General features: G+C 39.6%; 1 protein-coding gene across 14 annotated transcripts in view; it reads left to right on the forward strand.

Moving 5' to 3' along the window:
• LOC128916898 (E1A-binding protein p400-like) overlaps positions 1-17,833 on the forward strand; it is a 51,549-nt gene that overhangs the window by 14,826 nt on the left and 18,890 nt on the right. For 9 of the 14 annotated variants that reach the window (XR_008469084.1, XM_054219099.1, XM_054219100.1 and 6 more), the window contains 19 exons: positions 869-923; positions 1,594-1,683; positions 3,485-3,592; positions 4,368-4,561; positions 4,751-4,928; positions 5,577-5,713; positions 6,092-6,261; positions 6,729-6,903; positions 7,205-7,341; positions 7,968-8,154; positions 9,136-9,302; positions 10,125-10,279; positions 10,795-11,031; positions 12,107-12,271; positions 13,126-13,293; positions 15,329-15,420; positions 16,194-16,492; positions 17,217-17,419; positions 17,521-17,690. Coding sequence is in view for 13 of the 14 variants with exons in the window: in XM_054219099.1 (XP_054075074.1) it covers positions 869-923; positions 1,594-1,683; positions 3,485-3,592; positions 4,368-4,561; positions 4,751-4,928; positions 5,577-5,713; positions 6,092-6,261; positions 6,729-6,903; positions 7,205-7,341; positions 7,968-8,154; positions 9,136-9,302; positions 10,125-10,279; positions 10,795-11,031; positions 12,107-12,271; positions 13,126-13,293; positions 15,329-15,420; positions 16,194-16,492; positions 17,217-17,419; positions 17,521-17,690 (3,087 nt within the window). In the remaining variant the exon portion in view is untranslated. The remainder of the gene's footprint in view (positions 1-868; positions 924-1,593; positions 1,684-3,484; positions 3,593-4,367; positions 4,562-4,750; positions 4,929-5,576; positions 5,714-6,091; positions 6,262-6,728; positions 6,904-7,204; positions 7,342-7,967; positions 8,155-9,135; positions 9,303-10,124; positions 10,280-10,794; positions 11,032-12,106; positions 12,272-13,125; positions 13,294-15,328; positions 15,421-16,193; positions 16,493-17,216; positions 17,420-17,520; positions 17,691-17,833) is intronic. The other 5 variants (XM_054219106.1, XM_054219107.1, XM_054219109.1 and 2 more) reach the window with 2 other exon arrangements.

Consider the following 17,833-nt stretch of genomic DNA (forward strand, 5'->3'; position numbering starts at 1 on the left):
CTCAATGGCTTTGAATCAGGCATTCTAAGATTGCAAGACCAAAAAGAATGTACAAATTAATTACCAGCCTTCATTTTGGACAAGAGTCTCATCTAGTGTGTAACCAGGGATGAACTTTGTGGGGCATGAAAGCACGTTTTCAACTATTCAGCTGTGATTTATCTGCAGAGAGATGTAGGTATATGTTACAGAATGGATCAAACTGAATGAAACTCAAGTATGTTTTGCCCTAGAGGAAATGTGTGCTAGGATGCCTTGCCTGTATCTGTGCAATTGGAAAAAAATGGGCGAGGGGTTGTTGTTCTGAGGCCCTGAGCCATCTGGCGTAGCACTTGCTGAAATGCTCCCCTTTTACCAAGCAGAATGCCTACATCTGAATTCCCCGCTAGGAACAAGCTTTAGCATGTGCTGTCAGCCAGACTGTGGCCTAGCACTGTCTGCGGGTGTTAATTTGCACAGGCTAAACCATGCTGCAGAGTATGCTGGACAGCTGAAAGGTACAATTGTAGGCCTGTGCCGGGTCTTTTTTTATTGACTAGTGAACACTTAGTCCTTGATTCCAACCTGGGTAAAAGTTTTGTGCCTCAATAATGTTTTTAAGGCAAAGAGTGTGCTATGGCTCTGTGCCGCAGCTGGACCTGAGTAATTTGAACCACAAACACGTGAAGTGGCTGATTGCATGCTACCTTCAATACAGACGCAGAGTATCTGTTTCTGAGTGACCAGGGAAGTGCTAATAGGTGTTAAGTGTCTATTAGCGAATGCTGCTGTGATTGCAAGGTGCTTGATGCTTTCTTTAAAAAACAAACAAAAAAACTCCCTAACTTTGTTTTCTACGATTTTACATATTTTAATTATTTAATGCTAGGGTTCGTTATCTGGAAGGAAAAGAAAGGCAAGCACGTCTTTGACTGATGAGGAAGGTAAGTCACTTTTCAAAATTGTGCATAGTACATAAGTTGTATATGAAAACCCTGAAGCCACATGTTTTCAATCTGTTACTGCATGGATGCAGTGCTTTTAGCAAACCACATACCAACCCTCATCCATTTCTTAGAGAGATTAGGTAGTCAATTAGATAGTAAGTTTTCCTTAAAAGAGCTTCCCTGAAGATTTGAAAAGAAAATTTTCCCTGAAAACACACTGCCATCATTGTTGATAGATTTTACTTCTTTCTGTCCTCATTCCTTTGGTTTTCAAATCTTGCTAGTGGTCTTAAGCTTGTTTTGAGGATTTCAGACTGAATAACCCATATTAGTTCCTTTCTTGTGACGACATCTGTGTCATGTTTCTGATGAAGAAACCCCCCTGTTTAAATCTACAGAATAACCTGTCCCTGGTGACCATTGTCAACCAACATTTAAGAGTTTGAGACTGCCTTTTGTCCTGAGGCAGAAGCGCTCCTTTCCTTTTCACTTATCTTCTATGTATAGTTGCTCTCAGATTTTCTTGTTTTCCATACATGTCTCATCCTTTTTGAATCCTGCTAATTTATAATTTTCTATGCTAGTATATGTCAGAGGCATATTACTACAAACTTCATGAATTATTGTGTAATTTGAATGCTAAGGTTAGCATTTGTTTTTATTTTAGTTGAAGATGAAGAAGAAACAATTGAGGAACAAGAAGCTAAAGAAGGAAACATAAACCATCAAACTGAATTGTCTAATCTAGCCAAAGAAGGTAGGCATGTAGCTTGATTCCTCTGTGGTGGGCTCTGAAACGACAGTCGTTATTGTGTTTGTAAATAGGGTTATAAATGAGAGGTTGAATGCATTCAGATGTTCAGTCATATGTAATCCATATTTGTGTCTTTCTGTTTGGAAATTGTAGCGGTTAGTTTATGGGATGATGATGGACATCTGTACTTTATAAAGTGGTCCCTATACTTAACTAGTTCTCACAAAAGATAGCTTAAGCAAAAGTATTTCTCTGCTGAAGCACTGTGTTTCTTTAAAACCTCACACCAAAAGAATCATAGAATGGTTTGGGTTGGAAAGGACCTTAAAGATCACCTCGTTCCAACCCCCTGCCCTGGGCAGGGACACCTCCCACCAGACCAGGTTGCTCCAAGCCCCGTCCAGCCTGGCCTTGAACCCCTCCAGGGATGGGGCAGCCACAGCTTCTCTGGGCAACCTGGGCCAGGGGCTCACCACCCTCACAGCAAAGAATTTCTTCCTGATATCTAAATCTCCCCTCTTTCAGTTTAAAACCATTCCCCCTCATCCTGTTGCTACACTCCCTGATCCAGAGCCCCTCCCCATCTCTCCTGCTGCCCCTTTAGGGCCTGGAAGGGGCTCTAAGGTCTCCCCCGAGCCTTCTCTTCTCCAGGCTGAACAGCCCCAACTCTCTCAGCCTGTCCTCACAGCAGAGGGGCTCCAGCCCTCACAGCTGCTTCGTGGCCTCCTCTGGACTCACTCCAACAGGTCCATGTCCCCCTTATGTTGGGGTCTCCAGAGCTGGAGGCAGTACTCCAGATGGGGTCTCAGCAGAGCAGAGGGGCAGAATCCCATCCCTTGATCTGCTGGCCATGCTGCTGGGGAGGCAGCCCAGGATACTCTCAACCTATGTTCTAGGAGTGCATGATAAATATTTAAAACCAGAAGTGTATCAGATTGAACATTTTATCATCAATAGATAATATAGGCTAGAGTATCTCAGAAGGGTTTTGTGACCCACCTGATAAGTCTGAAAAGGCCCTGAAGTGCTGATCTTGGGGGGTATAAATAATTAAAGATTAAGGGGCTTTTAGGGACAATGCTCCGGCTAGCAGCTCTCTTTCATTAGCAACATAACAATAACTGCTCTGCTGAGCTTGATGTATGCAAAGTATCCCATAGGGATCACTTCACTTATCATGGTAAAAACCTTGCTGATTTTTAGAGGCAAGCTTCACGTTAAGCTAAGCTTGCCTGGCAATTAATATGCAGTTTCCAAATCCGTTTGTTTGGTCTGTTTGGCAGCTTAGTGGCTGCAGCCAGCTGGCCAGTTGGAGGGATTATAACTCTTGGCCAGTCAGCCAAGTTCCTAATGAGGATGATTCCTGATTGATTTGCCACCGCCAGCATGCACATTCCCGCTTCAACAGATCAGACCAGGGATCATGGAGATACTGTTTAGTGGGGTTGAGGTACAGGTCAGTTTTGAAACTTGGAAGTCTTGAATTGTTTTTCAGCCACTCAGCTGGATTTGATGCCCCTGCCTCCCCAACCAGTGGTTTACTGTCAGTTTGTCTGGTGGGTTTGTAATATAGTACAAAGCAAGCTGGGTGAGCAAGTGGCTTGGTGTGATGCCAAGTGTTCTCCGTAATCAAGGTCATTAAGTAAATATCGCCATCATCCACCTAATAATTACTTTTTCAATTAACTTCTGATTAGAGGACTGGCTTTATACAACTGTGGAGAATGTAATGAGATTAAAAACAATGGTATTGATTGTTACAAGTTTTGATCGTTTTAAACTTACATCCTTTAATGACCTTCAGCTGAATTGCCTCTGGAGGATTTACTGAAGATGTATGAAGGTGCCTTTGCAGAAAACTTTCACTGGCCCCAGCCGAAGCCTGACAGTGAAGAAGACAGCAGTGAGGAAGGTAAATTACTTCTTATTTAGAAGAACTTGTGCCAAATTACATGGTGAAATAAGTTGATTGGCTCTTCAGGTCTCTGTTAAATGACATTTTATAATAGGGAAAACAAATACTGAGTGAATTACATTTAAAATGTTTTTAATTTTTTAAGTGAAGAAGAATGTTATATACAAGAATGAATGGAAAGTACAGTGGCTTTCTTGCTAAACGTTTGGACTGATCATTAGAAAAAATAGCTTTATTCCTGATATTACTAAATATTTTTGGATAACGGTCAGCGAAGAATATCTTTTTTTTTTTTTTTATTTTTAATTTCTCACCTTATGACATGAAGGCAATGCTTGCCTGTGTTAAAGTCAAGATGTGTAAGATTCTTGGGAACAATAGTGAGCCACAGAAGAGCCTCTCTACACTGAATTAAACAACACACTTCATAGCTAGCTATTATTATTACATAGTTGCCATCTGTTCTGTATTGAAGTGATGATAGAATTACATGTTTGAGGATAGGTTTTAGGTAGTATGAGAGGACCTCCCTAGAAGTTGTGAAAAGCTAATGGTCAAGTTAGCCTAGCTAGTGTGAACATTCAAAACATGTACGGCATCCTGCGCTTAGGCTATTTGCATTTTAGCTTGACTAGTTTGAAAATCATAGAATTATTTTTAAAAGTCACCTGCCTCCTTTTAGACCCCATCTGACTTCTAGCCATCTCAATTCCTTTGTGTAACTGATACTTAAGTTTATTTTAAATGCCAATGTTATTTTTCTTTCTCATAGAAATGGAAGACCATACCTCTGATAGGGAGAGTCCTCAGAAAGAAGTTGTCCTCATAGACTCCCTCCTTAGCATTGACCAGTACAAGGGTATAGACAGATCGAGTCCTCCAAAGAAGCATATGCGAGACATATCAGAAGTTGCTGCTGCGGCAGAAATGCTATTACCTAAAGGCAGCTCTAGGATAACAACAGCGGTAAGACTCCCTGTTTTCTGCTGCTGTGTGTGCTTTTACATAAAGGATTTTTTTTTTCATGATTTCACAGATTTTGGCAACAAATGACAATAAATATTTTCTAGTCATTGAACTTTAAAATGGTTATGCTTTATGACATGCTCCCTGAATTTAACTCAGAAAAAAAGTATCAAATCATTCACTTTACAGGTGAAGTACAATACTCCGTCGCTACTGTATGGGCCCCTCAGAGAATATCAGAAGATTGGGCTTGACTGGCTAGCAAAGCTCTACAGGAAGAATCTCAACGGCATTCTGGCAGATGAGGCTGGACTTGGAAAAACAGTACAAATTATTGCCTTTTTTGCCCACTTGGCTTGTAATGAAGGTAAGTTCATTTTAGACAAGTACTGGGCCAGCATTATCTTTGTGAATTGTAGCCTCGAATCACTTTTTTTTTCTGCTGAACCATATCAGACTTTAGTTAATGCACAGAGTAAGATTGTGTCAGAAAAACTTTCTTAGATTGTGTGACATAGGGGTGCTTTCTTATCAAATACGCTGTTTGCTCAATCTGCTGTTACCTTATAGGTGATAAAATTCTTCTGAAGCCTAGTGTACCAGTAAAAAAGCCTCACGAGTTGTTTAATGGCCAGATGGCCGCAGGTAGTTAAATTCAAGGAGTAAGCATGAACAGTTGGACAGACAAGTCTGTCTTGTATATCATCTCAGATAGTTCTAACAGTGGTGTTGTACTGAGGGTGGTGTAAGAATGTAAGTTAAGGCAAAGCTTGTCGTGGAGGTAGTATCTCAAGCTGTTGATGTAGTTGAGGGAAAAATAGGTGCACAAGTTTACTTGAGGTCTGAAAAATAATAAAGAATAGATTAGTCATTAAAATACCTCTGTTATTGAAACACACTTCTAATGATGAATTTAGTGTGCTGCACTTAAAAAAAACCATCAGGGGAGAATATAAGCACATGAATTGTCAGGAGCCTCTTTCTGCTGTTAACGGCTGTATTTCCCTTTCTGTAGGTAATTGGGGCCCTCACCTTGTTGTTGTACGGAGCTGTAACATATTGAAATGGGAGCTGGAATTGAAACGCTGGTGCCCAGGGTTGAAAATACTTCTCTACTTTGGCAGCCAAAGGGAACTTAGGGCAAAAAGACAGGTACTGTATTTTACAACTCTTACACTGTTGTGTTTAGCATTTTAGATGGCAAGACTCTTCCTTTAACCTGCATCTATTTATATGTTCTTTAAATCCTGATGGGATATGAGAAGTTTTTAACGCTACAAGTTGGTTTACGAAGACATTCACACCTAAGAGTTCTAGATTTTCTAGTTTTTGGAACTCCCTTGGTATTGAGCAAACATGCAAAACTTAACCTGCTTTCTGAACTGACTATAATTCAAAGACCAAGACTATCTTTTAGGATGCTTTGAGTCATAGCATCGTTCTCTTCTTAGTGGAGAAATAGCTGCTTGCAAGATACCTGAGAGTTCTGCCTTTACTTTTCTGTCTCATCCTCTCTTTCCTTTTCTGTAGGAATGGACAGAACCCAACAGCTTCAATGTGTGTATCACTTCCTACAAACAGCTGTTCAAAGGCCACACAGCATTTATGAAGATGCGATGGAAATACTTAATAGTAGATGAGATGCAACAAATAAAGAACATGACCGAGAAACACTGGGAGGCGCTTTTCAGTCTCCGCAGGTACGGAGCAGAGAATTGTTTTTCCTGCTGGCAGTGGGCTTTTCTCTCTTCATGTGACACAGTTCTCCTCTTAACAGAAAACTGATGGAAAACCTCTTGACTTGGTCTGCCCAAATTCCTGTGCAACATGCACCTGCAGAGGTGCCTTTAGTTGAAACAATCAGGATTCAGAGACATGCTTGGAATCTTTTTGTTGCCACTATCATAACACTGTAATTCTTCTTCGATGGTACTCCGCTCCCAAACAGATCCCCTTGTGTGTTCACCCCTCTGCAGTGAGGAAGCTAGTTTGGTGGTATCTTCAAGACTAAAAAGATAATTTACCCTAGATTTAATTTTATTAGCACTACTTATGTTTTCTGTGTATCTGACAAACCTAAAGCTACAGTGTTTGAGTATTGGTGTCCTTTTCATAGTGATAGTAGCTAAATGCTGTATTGATAAAAATCTTCTGTTATTATTCGCAGCCAGCATCGTTTGCTTCTGATAGACACTCCTCTGCATAACACATTGATGGAGTTGTGGACCATGGTACATTTTCTGATCCCGGGAATTTCCAGACCTTACCTAGATTTTCCAGTAAAAGCAGCTAATGAGGAGAACCAGGATTATTGCCATAAACTGGTCATCAGGTTACACAGAGTATGTTCTCATCTGTTTTGCTACAGTAGTTAAGCTGTTGGGGGGGAATAGGAAGAAATGAAAAGATGTGGTTATGGAGATTTCTTTTTAAAAATAAGACAAAGACTCAGATTTTGAAGCATAACATGCGGAAATTAAAGAATAAATTAATGGTTATACAACTGTGTGCACAGCAATATGATTGTATATGGCATATGAGGTTTATCACATCAAATGTCTTAGGTGTGAATTTACCTTCCTGTTGTAAAGCTGCATCTTTGAAGTGAAATTTTTTTTTCCCCTCAATTATGAAATGTTTCAGATGATTCAGCCGTTTATTTTGCGAAGATCAAAGAGAGATGTTGAAAAGCAGCTAACAAAGAAATATGAACATGTGCTAAAGTGTCGTCTTTCTAGTCGACAAAAAGCTATGTATGAAGATGTCATATTACAACCAGGGTAAGGAGTTAAAACAGTAAATAAAAAAGGCTGTCATTTTGGTGCTTAAGCAAGATGATAAATGATTGTCACAGTTGGAAGTGTTTCAGTGTTTTTCTGAAATATTCCATTATGACCAGTGAATAGAATATGATTACATTGTAAACTAAAATTACAGGCAAGTGACAGTATGGGCCCAATGAAAAACGTGCATTTACCTCTGGAACTTAAAAATCAGGTTGTAATGGTTGCTGCTATTTTGTTTTAAGATTTGTCTCTAATGAGTGGTTCTTTATTTCTTAAAGCCCAAAGTGTTTCTTCTCCCACCCAACCATGTACCTGTGCTGTGATATCAAGAGGTTATTGATGGGTGCAGGGATGAAACAGAACCAAAGCAGGTAGAGGACAGGGAGCTGGTTAGGTCATATTTGACTGTAAAGTAGCACTGGTCCTTAACTTTCGTGTTTCGAAATTTACATTTGGTACAGTGCTACTTAAAACATTCTAGAAAGACCCAGGTAAAATCTAAGCTTGTTTTAAGACCTTTGCGTAACATACTGACTGCACGTTCTCACCTTGCTGATTTAGGGACATCTCCATAAAAGCTGTACTTAAATGAATGTATTTCTGTAAATATTATTTGGTAGAACCCAAGAAGCCCTCAAAAGTGGACACTTCATTAGTGTCCTGCATGTCCTGATGCAGCTGCAACGGATTTGTAATCACCCTGATCTGATAAACCCCCGGCTGTCAAGTACCTCTTATGTATCAGAAACACTGGAATACAGAACTGCGTCTCTGGTACTGAGTGCCCTAGAAAGGGATATTTGGAAGGTGAGTAGAAAAGTAAACTGGTTTTTTCCTCTCTTGGCGACCGTGTAGAATTTTAGTACTTAATATTGTTCTCTCACACATCGTAAGTCTACTTGAAGTTTATAAATAGAAGGAATTCACTATTCCGTAACTGTGCCTACCAAGCGCGTACTTGCTGCATCTCTTTTTTTGTAATGGTAGTCTGAGCTTTTCAAGTGGTTTGTAATCAGTAATTTTTCATGAACTCAACGAGAAATCAGCTTTGCTTTCATCATACTGGTGTTTGCAGGATTTCCCGACTCTGAAAACACTCTGGGTGGCACAGTGCTTATGTACGACATTCTGTAATTTTCTTTCTGCTTTCAGTAGCTAAAGAAGAGCAAGACTTACTCTCTTCCATATAAGAGTAAACGCTCTGATTCAGTGACTAAATTAGTATACTTCTGTCAATCCATTTGAAGGACCACTATTTGTGTTATCATTAAAGACGTGATCCCCCCCTCTTTGAGAGAATCAAAGGAAATAATCGCATTAGAGAGAAGTATGAGTAATGGAGCAGATGAGAGGATCTTTTTGGTTGATCTTATTTCCGTCCTTCATATTTTTCTACTCCGAAATTATACGCGTGACATTATAGTTTGGCATTTGAGCTCAATAGTTAACTAACCTTCTGAGAGTTCTTCTTAATTATTTGGAAATTATGGTATGAATGAATAGGCGGTATATTGTTAAATGTGACTTGCTTTGATTTCCATAACTGGCTAATGATTTCAATTCTTTTTCTACTGATGCTGATGCTTATAATGGGACTACCAGCTTAAGATATATTTGCAAGGTTTCTAGACAGTTTGGGCTAATAATGAATAGTTTACTTTTTAAACTTACAGCATTTATTTCAAGTTAAAAAGTAAAATATAGAAAGCAAATTCAGCATAGAACATAGAGAGGACTTAACTGTTCTGGTCATCGCGTAAAATAAACCTTATTTTACATTGTCCCTAGGAATCAGACCTGTCTCTTTTTGATCTCATTGGAATGGAAAACAAAATGACGCATTATGAAGCACAAGTGTTGCCAAAACAAAAAGTTACTAGAAAGCTGATTGAAGAAATCTACAGCTCCCCTCCACCGCCAGCAAGGCCCAACCCAGTGAAGCTCAAACCAAGCAGGTATGTACGGCTGCCCTCCTTTGAAGCTGGAGTCACAGGAGGAAAACGTAGTTGTGTTGCTATATTTGCAGAGTTCTCTCTGGTAATGTCATTCACCCAAATCCTCAGAGCTGACTTTGCGTTTTATTATTCTGTTGCTTTCTTGTTTACCCTTGAAAATAAGGATTCTATTTTAATAGTTTTTTGAGGATTACAGTTCCATTTGAAGTTTGTTTATGGATTTCCCATAGTTTATACTTCGCCGGCAGATGAATTTTATTCTTGGGGTCCTTGTTTATGGCAAGGGAACGTTGTTTTGCAAAATTAACGGGGAAATAATTCTTCAAGACTAAGCTGGGCCTACAGTGTTAGCTGTGCATGCAGTGTTATGAGAGACATATGAAGTTTTATAGCAGGAAATTTTTAGGAGTATTTCTCCCCTAGTGAATTAGGGATCTCAAACTAATGTGGAACTGGTTTTTTGATGCAAAGGAGCTGCCTGATGACCTGCTGGCATGTTGATGCCTCCCTGGAATGACAGGAGAGCCCCATTCTATTTCCAGCTGTTGGACTAGACTGTTTAAGCTGTTTGCTGTAATTCTAGTGCATCCTGCATTAAATTGGATGCCTGCTATGAAAGTTTTCTTCTTTTTCAGACTTAGCAAAATTACTTTATAGAATGTCCACATTTGAAGTTTGCTGAAGTGATGAGTCTTGTCAGTCTGTGAGAAAGAGATTGGCCTCTGATGTGATCGGTTTATACTTTCCTTGGGTGATGGAGTTTATTTTTAAAGTTCAAACTACGATCTTCCTATAAATTTGTACTTTTCGTATTCTTTTCAGGTTGTTTCAACCTGTTCAGTACGGTCAGAAGCCTGAGGGCAGGACTGTGGTTTTCCCAAGCACTCAAGTTCAACGCACGGTGACCACGGCGACGGTAACGCAGCAGGGACAAGTCCGAGGAAGATCACCCATCGCTACAGTGTCCTCAAATCAAGGTAAGAGGGTTAGCGCTAGGTTAGTCACCTTGAACCTCTGCATTGACGATACAAGTTAGTCTGTTCCTAGAACTCCTGTACCCTCTAGCTTAATGGTCTAGAATACTAATGGCTTAAAAATACCAACAGACTAATTGCCAGTAAATTGCCCCACTAGCTTCTACAGTATGATCTTCCAGTATAATGCAAAACTAAGCTTTGTGTAACCTAACTGTTAGCGTAAATATGGCACAGTTGGTATTTAAATCCTGATCACATGTAATATTCTGTCAAAGATGGGAATTTACACTGCTTTTGTGTATTTGTTTAACCTTTAAACAATGCTTTCCAAATATATAATGTTGTAAAAATAGGATGTAGTAAAAGGTGTGGCTAGAAATCCCAGTCTGTAAGGTCAAGCCATTCCTGTAGCCGTTTTAATATCCTGTTGGAAGGTTTCTTTTTAATGCAGGTTGTTTAAAAGAGCGGAGCTAAAACCTCTAACAGCTTGCACAAACAACCCTTATTGATTGCAGCCGCAGCAGCACAGTTTCAGACAACTCAGGCTTCCACCAGTGCTCCGAGACACCAGCCCGCAGCGACCTTCAGCGCAGCGACTAGCGCAGCCCACCCTGCGAAACCGCGGGGCCAGACCTCCGTGCCGGCCACGCAGCTGGGCCAGTCCCAGCCCCAGCCCCCCCCGCACACCGTCCAACAGAGTGTGCTGCCCCAGAGGCTGGTGCTCACCTCCCAGGCCCAGGCACGGTTGCCTAGTAAGTGGCCTCCCCTTTCCAGGTTTCTCCCACCTTTGTACTACAACGAGGTTAAGTTACTAGGCACCCTAAGAGATGTGTACAGAATCGTTGTTTTTTTTTCACTCTTCTGATTAGCCTTGCTCAGGGCATTGCTTATGACCAAGGAAAATCGAAAATTGGATAAGAAACAATAGAATTGCTGTGGACATACATTAGCGGTGTCAACTTAATCTCCTGTTTCTGCATGTTTCTTCTGCTGGCAAGACTTCCTTCAGACCAAATGTTTTAGCTCTATCCTAATTATTCCTTTCATATTAAACACTAATCCATCTGCTAAAGGCCTCTCTCGCAGCGAGAAACGTCGCAACTGTTAGGCAGAGAAAAGCGATGAGGCTTTGCTTTAAGGTTGTATGTGCACTGCCTATTAGCATGTGTAGAGAGTACTGAGCACTGATGTATTAATTTTATCTCTGGGGTAATGCACTGCCTTTACAAAAGCTAAATTTTCACGCCAATGTTTTCTCAAGATCACAAAACTTAATGCTTAAATGCCTCTAACCTTTCTGCATTTAAATCACAAAAAGCTTGGTCCTTGTCACATTAAAGCTTTTTGGTTTGTCTAAGTGCAGATCACTTAATATAAATCACGTTTCATCAGCAAATTTCAGGCCATTTCAAATGTGTATTTACAGTGCCACATGTGTGAAAATTTTTGTCTCTTCCTTAAACCTTCCTTCGTGCTCTTGAAAAGGCAGTGAAAATCAGTTCAATGTCTTTACTCGTTCTGTTACAAAGTGTCACATGAGTTTTCAGGTAGCTCTTAACTTTTTTGCTAATGAAAGTGATAACTTCTAAAATGTTGATGTCCTTACCCTTTAAACAATCAGCTTTTTTCCAGTTTGTCCAATAAATATAGAAAGCAATACCTGCTTAACTTCTATATGACACTTTTGATGCACTAAGTATAATTATGCATGGAAGGCGCTTCAGCACCAGTTTACTAACCAAAACTTTAGACTTGTGAATATTGAACAACCTGCCTCCCACTTTGGTTTTTTTTTGGTTTTTTAATGCCTGTTTCCCTCCTTAACAGGTGGTGAGGTAGTAAAAATAGCCCAGCTGGCTTCTATAGCGGGAGCACAAGGCAGAATCGCTCAGCCAGAGACCCCAGTAACACTACAGTTCCAAGGGAACAAGTTCACTTTATCACATAGTCAACTTCGCCAGCTCACCGCAGGGCAACCCTTGCAGTTACAAGGTACTTACTTCAAAGCAGGGAGTTTTCCGTTATTTAGAATGCTCCTGTTTTGATATAGGCAACACTTTCCTTGTTGCCGTATGTTGAGATTTTTCCATCCCCTCTGCTTGTACTGTTATGCTCTGCCTGTTTTCTGCGTGAGACAAGGATAACAAGGTAGCTCTGTTTTGAAAAATAAATGCCTATCAAATGAAAGCTGTGATTATTTTCTTTTTTTTTCTTTTTTCTATGTAGTATTTCAAGATTTTATTAATTTGTTTTTACATGTAGGCAATACAGCTGAAGTTAAGGTGAAGCATTATTTCAGATAAACTGCCTGGTGAGCAGAAACAGACAAAACTGAGGACGTTCTTGGTTTGTTCTGAAACGATGTAAATAATACTTCAAGATCGGTGGGCCTCTGAATTTTGAGCCACCTATTAACCTGACCTGAATGCTCTAGCTACGATATATTTTGCCCTCAGATTTCCCTTGCTGGGAAATACGTGCTGCCAAATGCAGGAGAACCTGGAAATCTTGATTCTCTGCAGCCAACAAAACAGATAGAGGGAATGCTAAGTCAGGATTTTTTTGTTGATTGGGTTTCGTCCAAACTCCTTATGAAATACCTAGATTTAGAATGATATCTCTATATCGTGAGACTCTTCTTTAACTATGAAGCCTTTAAGTGTTTCCCTCCTATCAGGTATTACGGAATATTAAATTGGATTGGTGTAATGAACTTGTCTGGGAAACTTTAACATAGTTTGAAGCAGTAATGATCAGTTTGTAACAGCAGTATCTTTTGCTAGAGAACACTATTTATTATTTTCCATTCTATCCAGCCTAACTTTTTTAAAAATCCTCCATTGCAGGAAGTGTTCTTCAGATCGTTTCGGCACCTGGTCAGCAGTATTTGAGACCTCAGGGTCCCGTTGTCATGCAGACGGTTTCCCAAGCGGGAACTGTTCAGAACGCGCTGAACGCTTTAGGAAACCAGCATCAAGCAGGTGTCCCAACTTCCACAGCGGTGACACAGCAAGGTAGGCTTCCTAGCCTGAAGAAATGTCTCTATCTAAACATTCCGTGACTAAAATCACATTGATGTATGACTCCAAATTGTTATAGATGGTAATTCTGTAAGTTGAGTTCAGAAGCAGGTAAACTATGGAGCAAATCCTTCTGATTTGTGCATGATGTATACTGGAGTTCTAGATAAATTTTTAATACAGAGTTAGAAGAGCTTGAAACTGTTTTAAATACGTAGAATTTTTTTTACTAATTGTGTCTTAGGTGAGATTTTTGTGGCTAGAAGTGAGTTTGAAATACTTTGTTACTGTTTTTCAAAGAAAGATCGGGGTGATTATTTTTCTATACTGATAGAGAATGTCCAGCAATTCTCTCCGTTTTTCCATATTGATTTTGCTTTTATCTAATTTTCCTTGCTTTGCTGTCTAATCAAGCTACTGTTTTCCCATTCCCTCTGCAAATACTGCTTAGGTGTTTGGTGCCTTGCTGCAAATGTGATCTGTTCCTCGCTTAAAAACACAATTGTGATGTTGATCAAAAAACAGCAGAGAAATTGCTGTCTAGGATGCATTTACCACAAAACAGCAGATTGGTAAATGATGATAAATGCAATGCTAGGAGTTCGTTCCCTGGAAATGGCCATCTGCTGTAATTTTCTGAGGATATAAGCCGTTACCTCAAAACAGACTGCTTACTCCTCCTTTTTGGGGTATGAATGTGCCCTTGAAGTTCGTATTTTGACTTTCTGAAGAGAAAAACATCCTGTCATAAAATGGGAGAGGAAGTTTCAACAGCCTCCCAGTTGTCGGGAGCTAAAGGATTTCTGTCATAGTTTGGAAGATCTGTGGCTCAAATATTTCACCCTCCAGCTCTGATTGCATTACAGGTACTCTTAGTGTGGCCACAATTCAGAATGAAAATTGCTGTAAAATTTCTACAAAAACTCCCACATCTTACTACTCTCATCATGGTGACAAGAGAACTCCATTAAAAGCAATAATATCTAAAGTACTATTTCCAACTGATAAAAGAAAACGTTACTATTTTTGCTGCTTGTCTTTGGAGGAAGATGTAAAGCATATTGAAAATACTTATTTTGACTTTCTGAATTCTGGATAAAATGCCGAATAAATTCCATTGCATTGGGTGACTGGAAACTATAATGGCTGGGCTCAGGTGTAGCTGTGTAGTAAAATTGGATTTATGCTGGCTATCTGTATTAGCTTGTTTGTAATGAAAATGCAGAAAGGCAAAGCTTAAACCTCTGCATACTCCTTGGAGTCTGTTATTCTTAATGTAAGGGCTGACACCTGCTTGTTAACTTGAATGCAGTTCTTCATGGCTGTATTGACTTGCCGCTAAATACAGTTTCACGGTGAGTAGAGGAGGATTGTGCTGCTTTTCTAGGACAAATAATCGGTGCTGATGAGCAATGCATTCTGGCTGAGATAGAAACCTATATATCCTATCAAGAAAAGAACTCCTACGCGGCGTCTGCAGCCTGCTAGTACATGAAGGGTATTACTGTAGTTTCGATTAGTTTACTTGTGTGTAATAGTTTAGTTGGCTGTCTGGGAAAACATCTGCGGGCAGGTGAATTCACAAGAATGCTACTGTGAGACTCCATCATATAGTTTCATCAACTTGTAGATATACTGAATTCGTATGTTTTCTGAAAAATCGTAGATGATTTGTTTACGATAAATTAGAGCAATCTTTTCCTGATTTAGAGTATAATGTCTAAATGTTAATACCTGTTGCGCTGTAGATGACATTTTGAATAAACTGTGAATGTAGCAGCTCTTCGTGCAAAGCAAAGTAAAATTCCATTGATCTATCTTGGATTTTTGTGAAACCAGTTAGTGTAAATATCTGTCAGATATCTGATGTGTAACAAACTACAAATTTGCAACACCCAATTGGATATTTAGACTAAAAATATGTCTGCAATTATGATGCGTTACAGTTATGAAATATCTCCTTACTGAAAAGACTAAATGAAACCGATCTTCAGAAGAATAAATATATAAACACAAGGTTTATCCTCAGTTTGTATTCCAGGTAGAACTGCAGTTACTAATTTGTCGTCTGGTGACATGGGAGCAGTGTTAAAACCAGCACCTACACATGGACAATCACAGGTACTTAATTTTTATTTTCATATGGAAACACAAATTTTCAACATTGATACTAAATCCATACAGTAGTTAGAAGCTATAATTTACAAAGCTGGAATTAATTAGGTACTCTGATGATTACAGCGTAGGTAAAAAACCCAACTTTTGTCAGTGTTTCAGGTTGACAGATCTGTTGCATTTTCATCTATAATCCATAGTTTAAAATAAATTCTGGTTTATAAAAGCAGCTAAAAGCTTTCCTGTGCTGTGATAGCAGACAGGTTCTTATAACTGTAATATATTGTAATTATGTGGTAATACATAAATAAAGGAATTGTAAGATTTTCTGTGTGTTTTGAACACAAAGGCAACTGGGAAAATTTTTATAGATTTCTCATCTTAACAAGTTTTTAGAAGAGATACTCAAGCAACCTATAAAGCATAGGGAAATATCAAGTGTATGTTAAACTGTGCGAGAACCTGCGCCTTACTGAAATGTCCCAAATATAAATGATTAATTTTATTTCCTAAACTATGAAAATGTACCTTAGAAAATGCAAGTAGATACTAAACTCAGATAGAATTGACTCTTTAATATGAATTGAACTTAGTTGTAGTCTTCAAATTTTATCTGGAATTTACACCTTTTGTGATTGGTCTAAGTAGTTGTTATAAACTTGATGCTGGTGGTATAAAGCAGACAGTACTCTGATCCTGATAGCTTCATTCTAAAGAAACTCAAATTCCGAAGTGACTGTGATGAGTGGCAAATGTTTTTTCAACTCTTCTTGGCAAAGGAAACGTATGAAGAAAAGAACCGGCTTTTGAAGGAGCGCCTGGACAGAATATTTTCAGGCAATGAGCGCCGTTGTTCCCGGGCCCCAGTGTATGGCAGAGACTTGCTGAGCGTTTGTTCTCTGACTGGTGAAAGCAAGCCCTCCCAGCCGTCTTCCAGCGAGGACAGCAGCTGGAGGTGGGCTGGCTTTGTCAACTGTTGCCTTTCTTCAAGTGCCTCTGGAGGCCCAAGTAACCCATTGCAAGAAATGATCCTGACTCTGGTTCAGCAACAAGAATCTCTAAAGGATGTTGTTAACAGGTAATGTGTGACTGCCTTGTAAGCCTTTACCACATTTAGTTATTTCTGAAATGTTCCTTTTCAAAAAAGCTTTAAAACCTTGTTTCTGTTCATGAGCTTCTTTGGTTTAGCCTGATTTATTTAGCAGTAAAGGGCATGCAGTATAAACATAAAAATAACAGTCACTTCTGTTTCTTTTAGGATCTTTATAATAAGAGTTTTCAGTGCCTCATTCCTAATTTCAAGCCCAAATTCAGCTGACCATACTTCAGTTTACATTCTTATGCTTTGGATTTACTTCCGAGTAGGTACCTCTTGGAGCCAACCAACAAGAGTTAAGACACAGAGACGTAGCTAAAGCTGACATTGAGTGGGTTGTGTGCAGAGCGATAGCTGCAGTTTTCTAGAGACATGAAATGCAATTAGGACTCCTCAAATTGCTTTTAGTAAGTTTGGTGTGATGGGTGTTTCTTGTGTTTGAGCTCCAGTGACCGAATACAGAGGTCACAATGCAAACACCTTAGCGGAAGCTATCATCAAAGCAGGCAAAACAAAACAAAAAGATAAAGGCAGATAGAGAATGTTAATACTTTGAAGGTATACAGCACTTACTAAGTCACCTTAACAAAGTGGTTAGATAATAGTGTAAAACTACATGGTTGACAGGCTGAAAATTATAGCTGCAGATGATCGTTTTGTATGTAATTTTTAAACTGGTTATCCCTTGTTTTCACGCTTTACACAGGGCTCTCTTCGTATTGCCAGCTGCAGTTGCTGCTCCCCCATGTTTGTATGTAGCGAATCCCCCCCCTTCATACAGTCACAGACTGAAACTCCTGAAGCACAGTCTCAAGCAGACGGCGGCTCCGCACTTGCATCAGCTGCAACAGATTACAACTCCTCACTTGCTGCAGTTCCCTGACCTCCGGCTGGTGCAGTATGACTCAGGTAAAGGAGGACATGTGGTGATAATATTTTGGTAATTTCCTGTTTCACAGGAATGGAATGCCTATATAAAATGATTATTTGTTTTCTTGTTTGCAATATAGGAAAATTAGAAGCTCTTGCTGTCTTGCTTCAAAAGTTGAAATCTGAAGGGCGCCGTGTGCTGATTTTGTCACAGATGATTCTGATGTTGGACATATTGGAATTGTTCCTGAATTTCCATTTCCTCACATTCGTGAGGATTGATGAATACGCCAACCATGAACAACGGCAGGTAAGCTTGCCCTACCGGTTGTCCACTGGCACAGCAACATGTGCTGCTCAAGCTTTTATACACTGCAGCAGGGGAAGGAAATTTGCCTTGTTCCTTACTCGTTTTGAAACACTTGACTTTTTTTGTCTGTTTTTGATTAAGCT

This window comes from Rissa tridactyla, chromosome 13 (assembly GCF_028500815.1).
Source record: "Rissa tridactyla isolate bRisTri1 chromosome 13, bRisTri1.patW.cur.20221130, whole genome shotgun sequence".
Taxonomy (NCBI): domain Eukaryota; kingdom Metazoa; phylum Chordata; class Aves; order Charadriiformes; family Laridae; genus Rissa; species Rissa tridactyla.